Source organism: Gavialis gangeticus, unplaced genomic scaffold (assembly GCF_001723915.1).
Source record: "Gavialis gangeticus isolate Ggan-Ray unplaced genomic scaffold, GavGan_comp1, whole genome shotgun sequence".
NCBI classification, from domain to species: Eukaryota; Metazoa; Chordata; order Crocodylia; family Gavialidae; genus Gavialis; species Gavialis gangeticus.
Window position 1 is genome coordinate 49,386,249 of NW_017729032.1, and position 15,961 is coordinate 49,402,209.

Here is a 15,961-nt window from a genome sequence, read left to right on the forward strand (position 1 = left end):
CCCCCCCCCCCCCCCCCCCCCAACCCTCTGTCCCTCCCAGGCTGGAGTGCAGGAGCTGCAGTGGCTCTGGGTCATGCAGGCAGTGGCAGAGCAAGTCTGGTCCTGGCATGGGCTGGAGGGAGGAGGAGTGGAGGCCTGCGGTATCCCCTGCCTTGGGCTGGGGCTCTTGCGCTACACCAGGTGGCCAGGCCGGGACCCCTATCCCCCTGGGCAGCGTCTGCCAGCCGCCCCACCCCTGCGACCATGGGTACTGGCCTAACCATGCAGCTCCTTGCTGCCCCTAAAGGGCTCCCCTGCCCTGTTCCCCTGCTGGAGAAACAGGTGCCTCCCCTATCACCCTTTCACAGACCCAGTGCCCAGGTACCTTCCTCCAGCACTGGCAGGCACCCCCTCCCTCCATGCACACATCCACACACACACACTGTCTCTTCCAAGGCATGGCCCTGGACTTTCAATCCCCACTCCCCATAGACTTACCTTCATGCACCCTGCCTGGCTGTATGCCAGCCTCATGCGTGTATGCATGCAGATGCACGTGGTCCCCCCTGCCTCCAAGCAGTTCCTGGAAGGCTGTCAGCCTGCAAGGGGAAACCTGTGGTGTGTGATAATTTCAAATGTTCTTGTAACCTACTTTTGGGTCACAACCCACAGGTTGAGAAACACTGATCTAGTCCAGCCCCCTGCTCAAAGAAGGACCATCCCCAACTATATCATCATATATAGTCTTGAACTTACATATATTACTTAACCTTTTTCCCAGTATGTGCTGCAACTTTTTGGAGCTGATGATTCTTTTTAGCTCTCCCAAACAATGGGTATATTTGGGCATGGTTTAAAGTGATAATTGTACTAGCCAGCACAACCTTTTGTCTGTAGATTTGAGCACAAAAAGTACAAGTCATGAGTTAGTTACTAAAAGAGCCTATAATCACTGTCAAGTACCTGATAAGACTTCTGGCAGTGGGGAATAACACAGGAATACATTATTTCCAAAGTCAGCTTACATAAATCAGGTATTTATACATTTCATTTTCTTGTCATTCACAACATGATTCAGTCATATAAAGCCACATATGCATAATCAAATATTGATTTATGCATGTCTCTTCACTTCATTTAAATGCATTCCATTCAAATATAATTTTGTTTTATACCAGGCTACATGTGTTTTGTTCATTTCAGAATAAACACATTCTAATACTGTCTTATTCTATACCAAGCGTAAAGTCTTTGGTTTTGCTCACTCAGTTCCATTTGGTAACTCCCAATCCACCCAGCTCTTCTAAGTTTTCAGGAAGTTTCAGCAGTTAAATCTTTCCAGTCATCCTAATGAGGCCTAAGACTTTGTCTTAACCAGCAATAATAAAACCAGGCAACTGCATCAGATAGTGCTATATAACCTTAGCTGAACAACCACGTTGTCCAGGACACAGACAATTGGGCTTCTTTGTTACCAAAAACACAGTATTGTTTGGTCTTTTGAGAGACAGGACTATAGCCTGTCTTGATAAGGCCTTTGCAAGCTCAGACACAGAATTCAATTTCCTTAATGATTACCTTTTTTGTATATCAACTCAAGATGCAATAACATCTTCCCAATGATCCTCCATTCCCTTTTACCAGGTAAAGGATTATTAACACCTAAGCTGGAAAAAGGCAGAGATGCTTCTATAACCCAACCTTTTATTGATTTTTATATCCCAAAGCATGAGAATAAGCACTTGTCTCTATGCTAGGGTTGTTAACTCTGACAGAAGCTATTCCAGGAGATTTTTTTCCCAGAATATGAAGTAATGTAATTAATTGTACTGTTAAACCAATTCACAGTATCAGTCTCCTGGATTGCTTTCAATAGTCACTGGGAGATGGATGCCAATTTCAGTAGACTCCTGGCCAATCCGGGAGGGTTGGCAACCCTACTCTATGCCTATCTAGCTACCTGCAACAGCATAATACAGATTCTCACCTATGCTGGCTGAGGAAATACAGGAGTGGGGAGGAAGCTGGCATGCAGGCTGGCAGCAGATTCTTACATTTGCTGATGTCTTCCCCAGGTTCCCCCTATTTACACACAATGTGTATATGTGGGTTATTTAAATAAATATTCTAATTGGTCTTATTAAAATATTTGTTTCACTGAGACTTTGAGAACTGGACTGAACCAGTTTTCCTGTGGTCTGGGAGGATGCGAATTAGCTGGGGTTTGTGTCCTTGAGAAAAGTACAGTTCTGGGTGAGAGGACCTCTTATCTCTTTCCCTCACCATCTGGGAATACTACTTGCCATGTTCTGCTTCTTTTACTTTGCTGAGTAGGCCAGTTACAAAATAAAACAGGTTAAGACAGACACATTATTATTTTGATAGTATTCCAGCTGACTACATACAACTCATTTGTTATCAAAAGGCAAAACATCAATTGTCACTTCTAGCTGCTGTTACATGCTTTTCCAAAATGCAGTTATTTGTTCTTGGCCTAGTCTAATATTAGTGGCTTGATGAACCAATACTTATTTGACTTGCCTAGACTACTGCTTATGATTTAAATGCAAGCTTATTGATTGCGTACCAGCTTAAGTACATATAATTTATAACTCAAGCTTTTGCTAGTTTCGTAGGCTGCACCACTCAGTGTAATCTGTCAGTCGCTGACCATGTCTACAGCCTAGATCTTAACCATAGATATGCAAGAGGGACTTAAGTGCCACAAAGCTGAATGTTTCGATGCCTGATTTGGAGGCATGTGGTAGAAGTCACAACCAGAAGTTAGATGCCTGGGCTCCTCTGTATAATGCAGGAAGAAAATGCAGAAGCTGATGGAAGGGGTTGGGTTGGAGCACTGTCCCTCTCAGGGACTTAAGTACCTAATTCTAGATTGCAAGGAGATGCCCCGTTCCACTTGCAGTTCACAGCCATGATCTTTGGTTTGAGCTGAGGCTCCTATTCCTTTCAAAAAGCAAGGAGGCATTGGCTCATTCTTTCATGGAACAGTTCTGTATACTTTAGATCAGATGGTGAGAGAGAGAGACACCGCTATGATTAGAAGACTCCCAGTGAGGTGGGAGTTCCCGTTCCTGCTCCAGTGAATACTTAAGTGTGTAGTACAAAGGAAAAAAGATGCAATAGGAGGAAGTGGGAGACCCTCCTCAGTCACCTGGGAATTGTTGGTTCAAATCCACTCGGGTAGAGAAGTGTCTTGAACCTGGGTCTCCTATACCAGATGAGTGTCCTAACCATTAGTCTTGGGGGCTAAACTGGGATCATCCACACTTTCTGTAGCTGCCTTCAATATGGTTAGATGCTCTCTGAGCACATGTACTGGATTAGTTCCTGCAAGTGACAGATGTTGACCTGCCTGGTACTGAATTTAAGAAGCACCCTGCCCCACTCCTCTCAATTATTATTGTATTTTAGACATGGAAACATATATATTTGTTAAATTTTTTCTGTGTCTAGAATCTACTTATTGGAGGGGCTTCTTAAATTCATCCCCCCACCTTTGCCACAGAGAAAGCAGCTGCTGGGGTATAGGCTATTGGCCCCCCTGCTGCCTGTCCTTCCCCTCCCCACAGTGACTTCCCCTCTGATGCCTGCTCTCCTTCCCCCTTGCTGTTTACCTTTGCAGCTACTCTAGCTCTGCCATGGTCACTGAGTACCCAGCTGGGCCAGGCAGTAGCGGCAGCTCTGGCTCCAGCTTTGGTTAGGTTCAGGGCCAGAGCTGCCATATCCTGCATCCCTTCCCCATACCCCTTCCCTGCGCTTCCCTTGCTCTGCACCCCCTTTCTCCATGCTTTTTCCCTGTGCTCCCCGCACTCCCTGCACCCCCTGCCTGTGACATGAGCCACCTTAGCCCTGTCTGGAGTCACAGCAACTGCTTGCCTGGCTTGTACTTGAATCTAAGATGAGGTTTTTTTCTCCCTGTGCTAAATGGAAGGTGGGTGGGGAAACTTGGTTTAGATTAGAATGAGTACAGTAAGTGAATCTCAGTGGAAACAAGCAGGACTTCAGCAGTTGTGCACATGTCTAGCAATAGACACTTAGGTGCCTCTGGGACTTTGCCATCAGACACTTGGACACTGAGCATTTTCGGGTACCTTAAGCTTTATGCGAAGGCTTTGTGGGTGGCAGTAGCGCCTAGATGTTGGACTTACATGCCTCATTAGGTCTTCAAGTACAAAGTTCTTATGAATCCAGCCTTTGGTACCCATCATAGTGGTATTTGGCTGTACAAGGCTCGTGTGCAAAAGTTAAAGATCTCTGTGAAGGAAACTAAGCAATGTGTTCCTTTTGTACTGCATGCAGTTCTACTTTTCATCTAAAACCCCAGGATGAGTTGGGAAAGGCTGGGTATGGATGGGTGAAATGGGAAATTTATGCTACTTTTTCAGGTGCTTCTCTAATCACTGTTTGTTTGTTTGCTTGTTAATAAAGGTAGTTAAAGTGTGGGATTTTGCAACAGGAAAGCATTTGTTTGAGTTTTGTGATGCTCATGGAAGTGCTGCTATCACCTGTATGACCTTTGATGACAATGGAAGAAGGTATGTTTGTATGTGTGGGTAAGGATTTCTATGTATGATTGTTGGCACTTGTGGAAAAAAGGTGTTGAATTATAACCCTCTGTTAGGTTAGTTACTGGAGGAAGAGATGGCTGCTTGAAAGTATGGAATTACAACAATGGACACTGTCTGCATTCCTTGAAAAGGGGTAAGCAAGGTGAATTAAAATATTGGGAGACTGCAAAAAATATCACACAAAGGATTTAAGAGAATGTACATTGGTTTATTTTCCCCTGCAGAAGGCAAATGTGATGAAATTTGTGACTGTACCTACGTGGAGGTGAATAGAAACAAGTAAGTGGCTTCATGGCTTGATGTGCACCTTGTCATAGGGAGTGGATGGATGGATTGGGTGGGAAGTGAAACTGCAAGTGCCACCTCTCTCCTGCAGGAACTTATTTTTGGAGCATTAGTCAGGCCTGAGCTGCACACAGACATGCATATACTGCAGCCTGAAAAATAAACCTGGTGCAAACAAACAGCTATAGGCAGCCAGTGGGGCCCTGTAATGTAGCACCCAGGTAATGCATAGCACAGATATGCTGAGAATCTTCAGACAAGGCACCTGATGGGAAGGGATTACTGGGCTTAGCATCTGGGATGGCTTGCTAGAGACTGCATTAAGGAATGAGGGAACGTGTCAGACCCAGGGGGAATTTCCTTCAAGGGCACTGAACAGGAAACCAAGAGGATATCGAGGACATTAGGGAAAAATGCTTGCTGAAAGGTGAAAGGGCTTGGAACCAAGTCTTCAGACTTACTCTACCTTTATTTTGAATCCTTAGAGATGATAAAGTGAGCCCTGAGAAGGATTTATACTTAATAGTGATGTTACATTTGGGCATTTATAGATGTGCTCTGGGAGGCGGGGGAGGAGGGCACTTTAATTAGCACAGCTCCGAGGACTCCTATACACATACAGGGAGGCTGCTCCAATGCGTTATAATTACCATGCTCCAGCAGACTCCAGCTTGTTTGAGCTCTAGTTCAAGCACCCCCACCAACATTTTTCAACACAGGAATGCTGATATGTGTGATGCACCAGGCACTTTAATTAGCGTGGCTCTGTGATCCATGCTCATTAAAATGTCCCACGCCTCCCAGAGCATATCTGTAAACATTCTGAGAGCTGTGTTTAATTAAAGCACCTGGAGTGTCACATGTATTGGCATCTCTGTGCTGAAAAATGGCAGCAGGGCACTTTAATTAAGCTCAATGAATGAGCTTTAGTTCAAGCACCCTCACCACCATTTTTCAGTAGGGGGATTCTGATGCACATGATGCTAGAGTTGGCTGGAATGCAGTAATTACCACACTCCAGCAGACTTGATTAATCAAGTCAGCTCTAACGCGCTGCGATTACAGCACATCGGAGCACCCTCACTGCACGTGTATAGGAGCCTTTTACTGTCCTCTGCTACTGCATCTTTCCCTAGTTTGCAGCTCGTAATTTGATGAGTCAGATAATGATCTAACATCTAAATAATCTGTGCCATAGTTCTGATACTCAATATGCAGTGCTCCGTATTAAATTCTTTGTTGCAGCACCATTTAGAAACCAGGACCTCTGTGCTTGCCTCTGTGCAACATCAAATGAAAAGCACTGTATTGTGCTCAATAATGATGTGATTCCATAGTAACCATTCTCAGTGGATTATTTACACTCTTCAGCCAGTTAGGTTTAACTTTCCTGTGGTCTTAATGTTTTAGAACAAAAACATTTAAACACAATCTGTCATCTCTCATTTAAAAAAAATGTTTAGTATAGAACATATAGATCATATCAAACTGAACACTTTATTCTTCTAGGTATATCATAGCTGTTGGATGGGACAGAAGAATAAGTATGTATTTTGTAAGTAGAAAGATTAGAGCTGAAATAGATGGTTTATTTTATAAAATGATTCTTTTAAATATCCTTTTAAACACATCCTATTTTGCCTAAAGGTGTCCAATTGTAGCTGTGCATTGTCTCTCAGTTATGTGCCTTAGATTGTTCCTTCTGGGCATGCTTGCAAGAGCTCCATTAGATCACCAGAGAACACACACAGCCATATTTTGCCAAAGTAGGTGCATAACTATGTGTAAGTCGTAGAAGTGTGGGCTGAGGAAAAAACAGGTACGGAAGCTGCTTGGAGAAGGGAGAAGAAGGTCCCTTCCTGCCTTTCAACCCAAGAATCCAGCACTTCAGTTACTTCCGCAGGAAGTGGGAGGCCCAAGTTCTATTTCTGTCCCCCACCACTCCGTTTTCCAGAGTGAGTTTGAACCTACATCTTCCACTTCCCAGCAAACTGCTCTAACCACCAGAATATGATGTAGGCTGAGACAACTGCACCCTCCATTCTTCTTGTTGAAGCTGGCTCACTGGGTAACCAAGAAAAGGGATATGGAGCCAGGTGTAGAGCAAAGTGTCTGTGGCTCTATTATTTGGTATTGCCCTGGAAGAAATGGGGTACAAGGTCCTGGCCCCTGCCCTGAATGGTGTTTTCTGCATCTTGTATATGCTAGTCCTTGGATAAAGTTATTGGAAAAGGGTTTCTTTTAGATCTAGGGATGGAACTGGGGGGTGGGAAAATCTTGCATTAAGGGAAGAGAGTGAGCGAGAGCAGATAGGCTTAGACTAGCCAAGTGATTTGGACACACATCTGGGAGGTAGGAAATGCAGGACTAGCCTGATTTGGGGCAGACTCTGCCACATCCCAGCTGAGTGCAATATGTAGTGGCTCTTTTCTAGGGTGGCTTGGTGTTTCTCTTGCACGCTTTTCCACAAGGTCTGTTTCATTCTCAGGTTAGAACAAAAACTTATTCCCAACCCTTTAAACTTTTCAGAAAATAGAATTTATGTTCTCCAGTCAACCTCACTTGCAGGTTAGGGCCTTTTAGCCTTTGCACATGTGACTCGTGTGCCATGTACACTTCTTTCATTGGAAGCCTCAGGAGAAAAGCAGATCCCTTCTGACCTGAGAACGTATAGAAAATACTCAAGCCTCTCCCCTTTTTCTGTGTTCCCTGATACAGGATTCAGCAGATGATCTGCATCATTTTCAGAAACCGCAGCCCTATTGGCAGGATGACATAGTAAGAATCCACCTCAATTCATCTGTATTACAAGAAGTTGAATAGATGCTTGGTACATAGGGCTCAACATAGACCATTAGAGTTTACTAAGAAGTAGTTAACTATGCCAGATTTGGGAAAACAATTTCCACACCATCCACAAGGAGGTATCAGAGATGCAGGAAGAGTCTGAACTAGGTAGGGAGACAGATCTGTGTGTCACAGAGTGGCAATGATTAAAGCTGCATGAGTTGTAGACCCTCACAAGGGGATGGAAAGTACCTATGAGCAGGCTCTTTCCTTTTATATTGTCCAAAAGTCAAGAATCTCAGTTGTCTTGATATTCATACCCAGTGCTACTACAAAACTAGGCTGGAGAAATGAGGGTCCTTACATCTAGGGTTCTGTCCTGGTGAAAAATGAGAAAGTAGCAGCAATGTCTCTTGACAGGATCTTTCAATTTTCATTTAGAACCACGGCCACAAGGAAGATATTCTCTGTGTTGCTCAGTGTCCACCTACCTTTCTTGCTACTTCCAGTTATGATGGTGAAATCATTGTTTGGAATATGATTTCAGGACATGTACACTGCAAACTTCACACCCCAACTCCCATGGATAGTTCTAGCACAAAAGGCAAGTACTGTCTGGGGAGACTCCAGGGAAAGCAATTCTAAACCTTTTTTAAGCCTAATCTTTTCTGAAGAGACATGGATTAAGCTTGTTTTAGCCAACTTTACCATGAAAAGGAATTTTATTAAGAACATCAGCTATGCTCGGAGGCATCTCAGTAGCTGTGAGAGAGAGGGCATGATAGCATGCTAGAGTAAGAGAGTAGTGCAACAATGGTGACTTTAACTTATCTTTAGTACCTAAGCAAATATAATACTCTGTAATGGATACCAGGGGCAAACCATTATCTTGGCTTTCTTGAAAGAATCTAAATAGTGATTTGAATTGTATGTTAAAATGCAACTGTGGGGAGGGTGGTGCAATCTGGTACGTGCTATCCACACCTTGTGAGAAAAGGTCCTTGTCCTGAAGAGCTCATGGCTTGAAAGAGAGAAGTTAAAGCATCTTTACAGATGTGGAAAGTGAAGCACTGAGAGACTTGCCCACAGCAACTGTAACAGGAAAATGGCATTCCTGCCAAATGCATCATCTTTATTTTGCTTTTTCATTGTCCTGGCACTGGCACCCAGAGGTTCTGTTGTTTTAAGGCTATGCTAATAATTGGACAAATAAATGAACTTCGTGGAGGCTGTTAGGAGTCAACATAATAGTTTTCAGTTTTCATAACTAAAAATTTCAAAACAGATATTTAGTTTTGGCTCATGAGTAAAGTCTTGTGCCTATAAGTCTCAGTCATAGATGGTAACCTATTGGGCTAGTGCTGTATAAATCCAGAACACAAAAATGGTTTCTGTCCCAAAGAGCTGACCAGTGAAATACATTTCATTCTAGGTCTCCACACTCTACCACTGTATACAGTACAAATGCTAGAGCTGGAGAGGGAACAGAAATCCTACTTAAAATCATAGAAAATTAGGGTTGGAAGGGACTTCAGGAAGTCATTCTTGTCCAGCTCCCTGCTCAAAACACGACCACCCAAACTATGTCATCCCAGCCAATGCTTTGTCTACCTGGGTCTTACAAACCTTTAAGGATGGAGATTGCACAACCTCTCTGGGTAACCTGTTCCAGTGCTTCATCATCCTCCTAGTGACAGTTTTTCCTAATAGCTAACCTAAACTTCCCTTGCTGCAGCTTGAGAGCATTGTTGCTTGTTCTGTCATCTACCACCTCTTTCAACCCCCATTCAGGTAGCTGAAGGATGCTATTAAATCCCCTCTTAGCCTTCTCTTCTCCAGACTAAATAAACCCAGTTCCCTCAGCCTCTCCTCAGAAGTCATGTGCCCCAGCCCCCTAATCGCTTTTTTTTTTTTTTTTGCCCTCCCCTGGACTCTTTCCAATTTGTCCACATCCTTTCTGTAGTGGGGGCCCCAAAACTGAACATAGCACTCCAAATGTTGCCTCACCAGTGCTGAATAGAGGGGAAGTATCACTTCCCTTCATTTGCTGGCAACACTCCTACTAATGCAGCCCAGAATGCTGTTGGCCTTCTTGGTAACAAAGGAGCACTGTTGATTCATACCCAGCTTGTCCACTGTATCCCCCAGGACCTTTTCTACAAAGCTGCTGCTTAGCCAGTCAGACCCTAGCCTGTACCGGTGCATGGGATAGTTCTGTCCTAGATGCAGAACTTTGTATTTGTCCTTATTGAAATTCATGATATTTCTTTTGGCCTAATCCTTCAATATGTGTAGGTTTCTCTGAATCCTAGCCCTACCCTCCAGCATATTTACTACTCCCCCAGCTTCATGTCATCTTGCTGAGGGTGCACTCCATCTCATCTTCCAGATCGTTGGTGAAGATAGTGAATAAAACTGGCCCCAAGACCAGTCCCTGGGGCACTCCACTTGATACCAGATGCCAACTAGACATTGAGCCTGATGATCCAGCCAGCTTTCTATCCATCTTACAGTCCAACCTGTACTTCCTTAGCTTGCTTGCAAGAATATTGTGGGAGATGATATCAAAAGCCTTGCTAAAGTCAAGATATATTTCATGTCCACTGCTCTCTCTGCATCCAGAGCTAGTCATTTCATCAAAGAAGGCGATCAGGTTGGTCAGGCCTGACTTGCCTTTGGTGAATCCATGCTGTTCCTCATCACTGTCTCCTTGAGGACCTGTTCCATGATTTTTCCAGGGACTGAGGTGAAGCTGATTGATCTGTAGTTCCCCAGATCCTCTTCCTTTCCTCTCTTAAAGATGGGCACTATATTTGACCTTTTCCAGTCATCCAGGACCTATCACATTGGCCAACTCCCTCAGCACCCTTGGGTGTGTTGTATCTGGCTCCATGGACTTGTACACGTCCGGCTTTTCTAAACAGTTCTCTAACTTGTTCTTTCACCATTGTTGGCTGCTCACCTCCTCCCCAAACTATGCTGCCAGGTACAGTGGTCTGGGAGCTGATCTTACCTGTGAAGACTGATGTAAAAAAGGCGTTGAGTACTTAAGACTTTCTGCATTATCTGCCACTGGGTAGCCTCCACCATTCAGTAAGGGACCTACATTTTCCCTTATCTTCCTCTTGTTGCTGACATACTTGTAGAAACCCTTCACATCCCTTGCTAGCGGAAACTTCAGTTGCACTTTGGCCTTCCTGATTTCATCCCTGCATGCCCAAGCAATACTCTTATACCCCTCCCCAGTTGTTTGCCAAGTTTCTACTTTTTGAAAGTTTTTCCTTTTTGTGGTTAAGCTCATTGAAAATTTCCCTGCTAGGTCAAGCTGGTCTTCTGACACGCTTGTTACTCTTCCTGTGTATCCGTACACATTCCTGCAACCTCAGAAAGGTTTCTTTAAGGTACAGCCAGCTTTCTTGGACTCCTTTCCCCCTCATACTAGCCTCCCAGGGGATCCTGCCCATCAGTTGCCTGAGTAAGTGGAAGTCTGCTTTTCTGAAGTCCAGGGTCCTTACCCTGCTACTCTTCTTCCTTTCTTTCCTCAGGATCCTGAACTCAATCGCTTCATGGTCACTGCCGCCCAAGTTGCCATCCACTACTACATTTCCCATCAATTCTTCCCTGTTTCTGAGCAGCAAGTCAAGAAGAGTATGGCTCCTAGTTGGCCTCTCCAACATCAGGAAGTTGTCCCCAGTGCTCTCCAAAAACTTCCTGGATTACCCGTGCACTACTGTATTGCCCTCCCAGCAGATTTTGGGGTAATTTGAAGTCCCACATGAGAACCACGTCTTGTGATATAGAAACTTCTGCTAGCTGTTTGAAGAAAGCCTCATTCTCCTGGCCTGGTGGTCTCTAGTAGACCGCTACCACAACATCACCCTTGTTGCTTTCCCCCATAACCCAGAGACTTTCAACAGGCCTATTTCCAGTTTCATACTGGAGCTCTGAACAATCATATGGCTTTTAGATACTCCTCGTCCTCTTCTCCCCTGCCTGTGCTTCCTGAACAGTTTGTACCCATCCATGAGAGTCCTCCAGTCACGCGAGCTCCCACCAAGTCTCTGTTGTTCCAATCACATCATAGTTCTGTGACTGTGTGAGGACTTCCCTTTCTTCCTGCTTGTTTTCCCTGCTCTGTCCATTCATGTACAGACACCTGAGGTAACTAGTTGATTGCCCTACTTTCTCAGGAAAAATGAGAAGGCCTCCCCAGTTGCCCCCTCCTGCTTGCATTTCCTCTAGGTCACCCATTTCCCCACGGGCTTTGGTCCACATCTCCCAGAGAACCTAGTTTGAAGTCCTCCTCATTAGGTTAGCAAGCCTGTCTGTGAAGATACTCTTTTCTTTCTTTGTCAGGTGGATCCTGTCTCTTCATAGCAATCCTTCTTGGAACAACGTTCTGTGGTCTAAGAAGCCAAAGTGACACCATCTGCATAGCTATGGAGTGATTTGCAGGAAGTGTCCACTCATGCCTAGGCCGTTCCCCCTGACTGGAAGGACTGAAGAAAACACATTAGACCTTGTCCCCTTCACTCTTGCACCCAGAGCCCTGTAGTCACTTGATCTGCTCAGTGTCATCCAGTGGTGCCCAAATGGATGAGCAGCATGGGGTAGTGGTCAGAGGGCCAGATGTGTCTTGGCAATCCTTCAGTGACATCTCTGATCTGGGCTCTGGGCAAACAGCAGACCCCCCAAAACACCAGGTCAGGCCCACAGATGGATGCCTCCATGCCCTGCAGAAGGGAGTCTCCAGCCACCACCACCTGTCACTTCATCTTGGTGGCAGTGGTCTTGATCCTCTCAACCTTGGGGATTCCTGGCCTGGCCAATGGAACGTGCTCCTCCTCTGTTGCTAGTGCTCCATACCTGTTCTTTAGGCAAACTGCTGCAGGTGGAGATGAAGACTTCTGCTTATGTCACAAGCTTCCAGCTTCCACCTTCCTGGGAGTCCATGTCGTCTTCCTTCTCCAGGGCTGTCTGGCATTCCTTCCTCCACTGTCCTAGAAGTTTCCTCCAGCAGAGAATCAATGAAGTCCTCATGGTGGAGGATGCTTTGGAGCCTCACCACCCCTCCTGTAGCTCTGTCTGCTGCCTGAGGGACACCCTGAAGAGGCACTACTCACATTGCAGGCACTCCCCCACCCACCTGTCATTGGAAGGAACCTGCCAGTTGCAGTCTCCACAGAACCAAACTAGAACCTAGGTGGAAGCCTTGACAGTGACAGACACCTCACAGGTGCAAGCAGAAGAGCTGGCAGTGCCAGGGGCTCTGGCATTGCCATGTCTTCCAGCCATCTCTCTGGGTCACTCATATATATGCCTCCTCTCTCTCCCTGCCCCTCTCTCCAACTGGACTTTCCCTAGCTGACTCCCCTGTAAGCTGGCTTATTCACTGCTCCAGAGGCACTTCCTACATGGAGGTCCTGGCTTTCAGAGGGGCAGCTCAGGGCTGGGGCCTGTGATAATTCTTGTGGCTTACGGAGGGCCTTTTTTGTAACATTTTATTAGAAAACAGGCAATACCAAACAGATTTAAAAAGGACCCCACCTGAGGCCTCACAAAGGGAATACAAATACAATTTCAAGAAATTACATAATACTCACATGATAAACAACATCTCATTCACTTTGCTTAAAACTCCAGTGTTATTCAATGAACATCTTACCCTTGCTTCTTATATAACTACAGGATCACGCATCGATACTTAATAGAAAGGTACTGACAAAGCCCTCACCCACTCTTTCTGACAACAAAAGCTGTCCCTTAGTTTATCCTATACCTATATGGGGCTGAAACAACCCCCTGAAGTCCAGCCCTTGCCAGAACGCTGTATCCCCTCCTTCCGTCCCATGCTTTTCTCTGCTTCTATAGAAGTGCAGCTCGTGCATTGCTAACTGCAAACACTCTGACGTTGAAAAGCATGAGCCCTTTAGTGCCAACAGGGAATGCACTTTCCATGTCGCTACTTTGGTGCATGTGATAAGGACCCTCACACCCCATGACCCATCCGTCCCCTCTGTTAACCCACAGAGAACATTTTCAATAGTGATCTCCGTTTCCCTTCCTGTCTCCTTCAAATAGGTGGCTACCTTCTCCCACACCTTTTGTGCATAAAAACAGTCCCACAAGGCATGTGCCACCGACTCGGGCTCAGCACAAATTTCTCTTGGGCACTTGGGGGACCGTGAGAGTCTCCATCGATGCAGCACCTGTTGCACTGGCAGTGCGTTTCACACGGCCCTCCACACCAGCCCCTTGTGCTCCCCTTTCCATTCCTTCCCCACCAGCCCTTTCCACACCCTTCTGACTTTCTCCATTCTCAAATCCCCGACATCTGACATCCTCTGCTTCCCCCTCATGAACTTAAGGACTTTCCTGGCATCTGCCAGCCCTTCAATCCCTAACCCCTCCAAGCCTTCCCTCGCAACAGAGGATCCAAGGCACGCATAAGGGAGTGATATTTGCCAAGCCCATGCCCCCTGCCACCCACTCCTGAACAGTCCCAGCCTTTGTAGGAGTCTTCCCCCACAGAAAACGCAAAAGTTGGAAACCATTCCCGGTGTGCCCCTCGCTTCCCTCACAACCATCTTTAAAAAGTGTGCACAAACAAAGACCTCTGTGTTGGGGAGATCCCATCCCCCCAGCCCTTCTTCCTTATATAACTCTGTCCTGGCCACCTTCTCTGTCTCTCCCCCCACCCCAAAGAAGAGGCATAATGCCTGCTGCACCCGCCAGGCCTGTAGCCAGGATGTGGGGTACACCATCGCTGTGTACAAGATCATCGGCAACAGGCACTGTTTGATCACTTGCACCTTACCCCTTGATGATAAACTCTGTGTGCTCCATAACCCCACTGTCTGGTTTACTCTCCCCTCTAACACTTCCCAAGCCCATTTCCCTTTCCCCTGGGTATCCATCCACACGCCCAGCATTTTCAGTTCCTGTCTTTCCACCTTCAGTCCAAATTTCCCCAAATCCCCCCAATTCCCAACCGCCAGGACTACACTCTTGTCCACATTCACTCTCGCTCCAGATACCTCCCCAAACTCATTGGCGTGCTTCACCACTCTTCCTAAGGATACCTCGTCCCACACCACGCACGTCACGTCATCCATGTACAGGAGGACTTTTAATTCTCCGCCCCTCGGCACTCTAACCTCACTGATCACCCTATTGCTTCTGATTCGCTGCGCCAGAGGCTCAATGGCACAAAGAGCCCCGGTGACAGCGGACACTCATCTCACCCCTGAGTTCACTGCAAAAGCTTCTCCCAGGAAGCCCCTCACCAGCACCCTGCTCGTTGCCCTCCCGTAGAGTGCCCGCACCCACCCCACAAATTCCCCTGGCATCCCCATCCCTGCCAGAACCCGAAACAGAAACTCGTGCCCAATGCTGTTGTACGCCTTTTGCAGGTCGAGACTCGCCACTATCATGTTCCACTTCCGGTCAGTAATGTACGACAGCATATCCCGTAGTATCCAGTGTGCTTGTGTCGGCTGCCGCCCCCCCACCACGCACATTTGTTCGGCACCCAGCACCTGCGGTAACACCTCCCCGATCCTTGCCGCTAGGATCTTGGAGAATAATTTATAATCGGAATTCAGCAGGGTGATCCGCCTCCAGTTCTTGATGTGTTCCCGTCCCCCTTTCTTATAGATCAATACCACGACTCCCTGGGCAAAGCCCTCCCCTACCCGACCCCGATCCATAATTTCCTTAAACAGGGCCAAGAGATCCCCCTTCACTAAATCCCAAAACTTCCCATAAAATTCCACCGGGATCCTGTCACCTCCCGGGGTCTTCTTTAATGGCATAGTCCTCAAGACCCCCAGCATCTTGGTTTCCGTCAACTCCTTTATCAGACCCTGCCTCCCTTCTTCCCCCACTTTTGCTTCCAAACTCCCCGCCAGTCCCTTCAGTTGTTTTCGCCTCACCGCTTTCCTACAAAACAATTCCCCGTAAGACCTACTCACCTCCCGCAATACTCCATCCATGTCCTCCACCCTCCCTCCGTCGGCCATGCGGACCGCCCCCATCACCCACTTCTTCCTTCTTACCTGCAAGGCGAAAAACCTGCCCCATTCCTCTCCCTCATCCACCCACTCCGCCTTGGCCAGGAACATCCGTTCTTGCATCCTGGTCCGGAACCAATTTTGCACTCCCTCTCTCGCCCTTTCCCATTCTCCCTTCACCACTGCCCCCTTCTTCAGCTCTTCCCACAATCTTTGAACTTCCCCTTGTAAGCGCGCTAGCTCCTTCTTCCTCTGCCATGCTCGCTTTCTCCCCACACCAGTGAACCACTCCCACACACGCTTCTTGAT

At 46.5% G+C, this 15,961-nt stretch overlaps 1 protein-coding gene across 1 annotated transcript in view; it reads left to right on the forward strand.

Annotated features, from left to right (window-relative positions):
• LOC109302857 (WD repeat-containing protein 64-like) overlaps window positions 1–15,961 on the forward strand; it is a 125,282-nt gene that overhangs the window by 87,596 nt on the left and 21,725 nt on the right. The window contains exons 17-22 of the mRNA XM_019524755.1: window positions 4,429–4,535; window positions 4,622–4,701; window positions 4,793–4,847; window positions 6,363–6,408; window positions 7,572–7,631; window positions 8,082–8,244. Of these exons, the coding sequence (XP_019380300.1) occupies window positions 4,429–4,535; window positions 4,622–4,701; window positions 4,793–4,847; window positions 6,363–6,408; window positions 7,572–7,631; window positions 8,082–8,244 (511 nt within the window). The remainder of the gene's footprint in view (window positions 1–4,428; window positions 4,536–4,621; window positions 4,702–4,792; window positions 4,848–6,362; window positions 6,409–7,571; window positions 7,632–8,081; window positions 8,245–15,961) is intronic.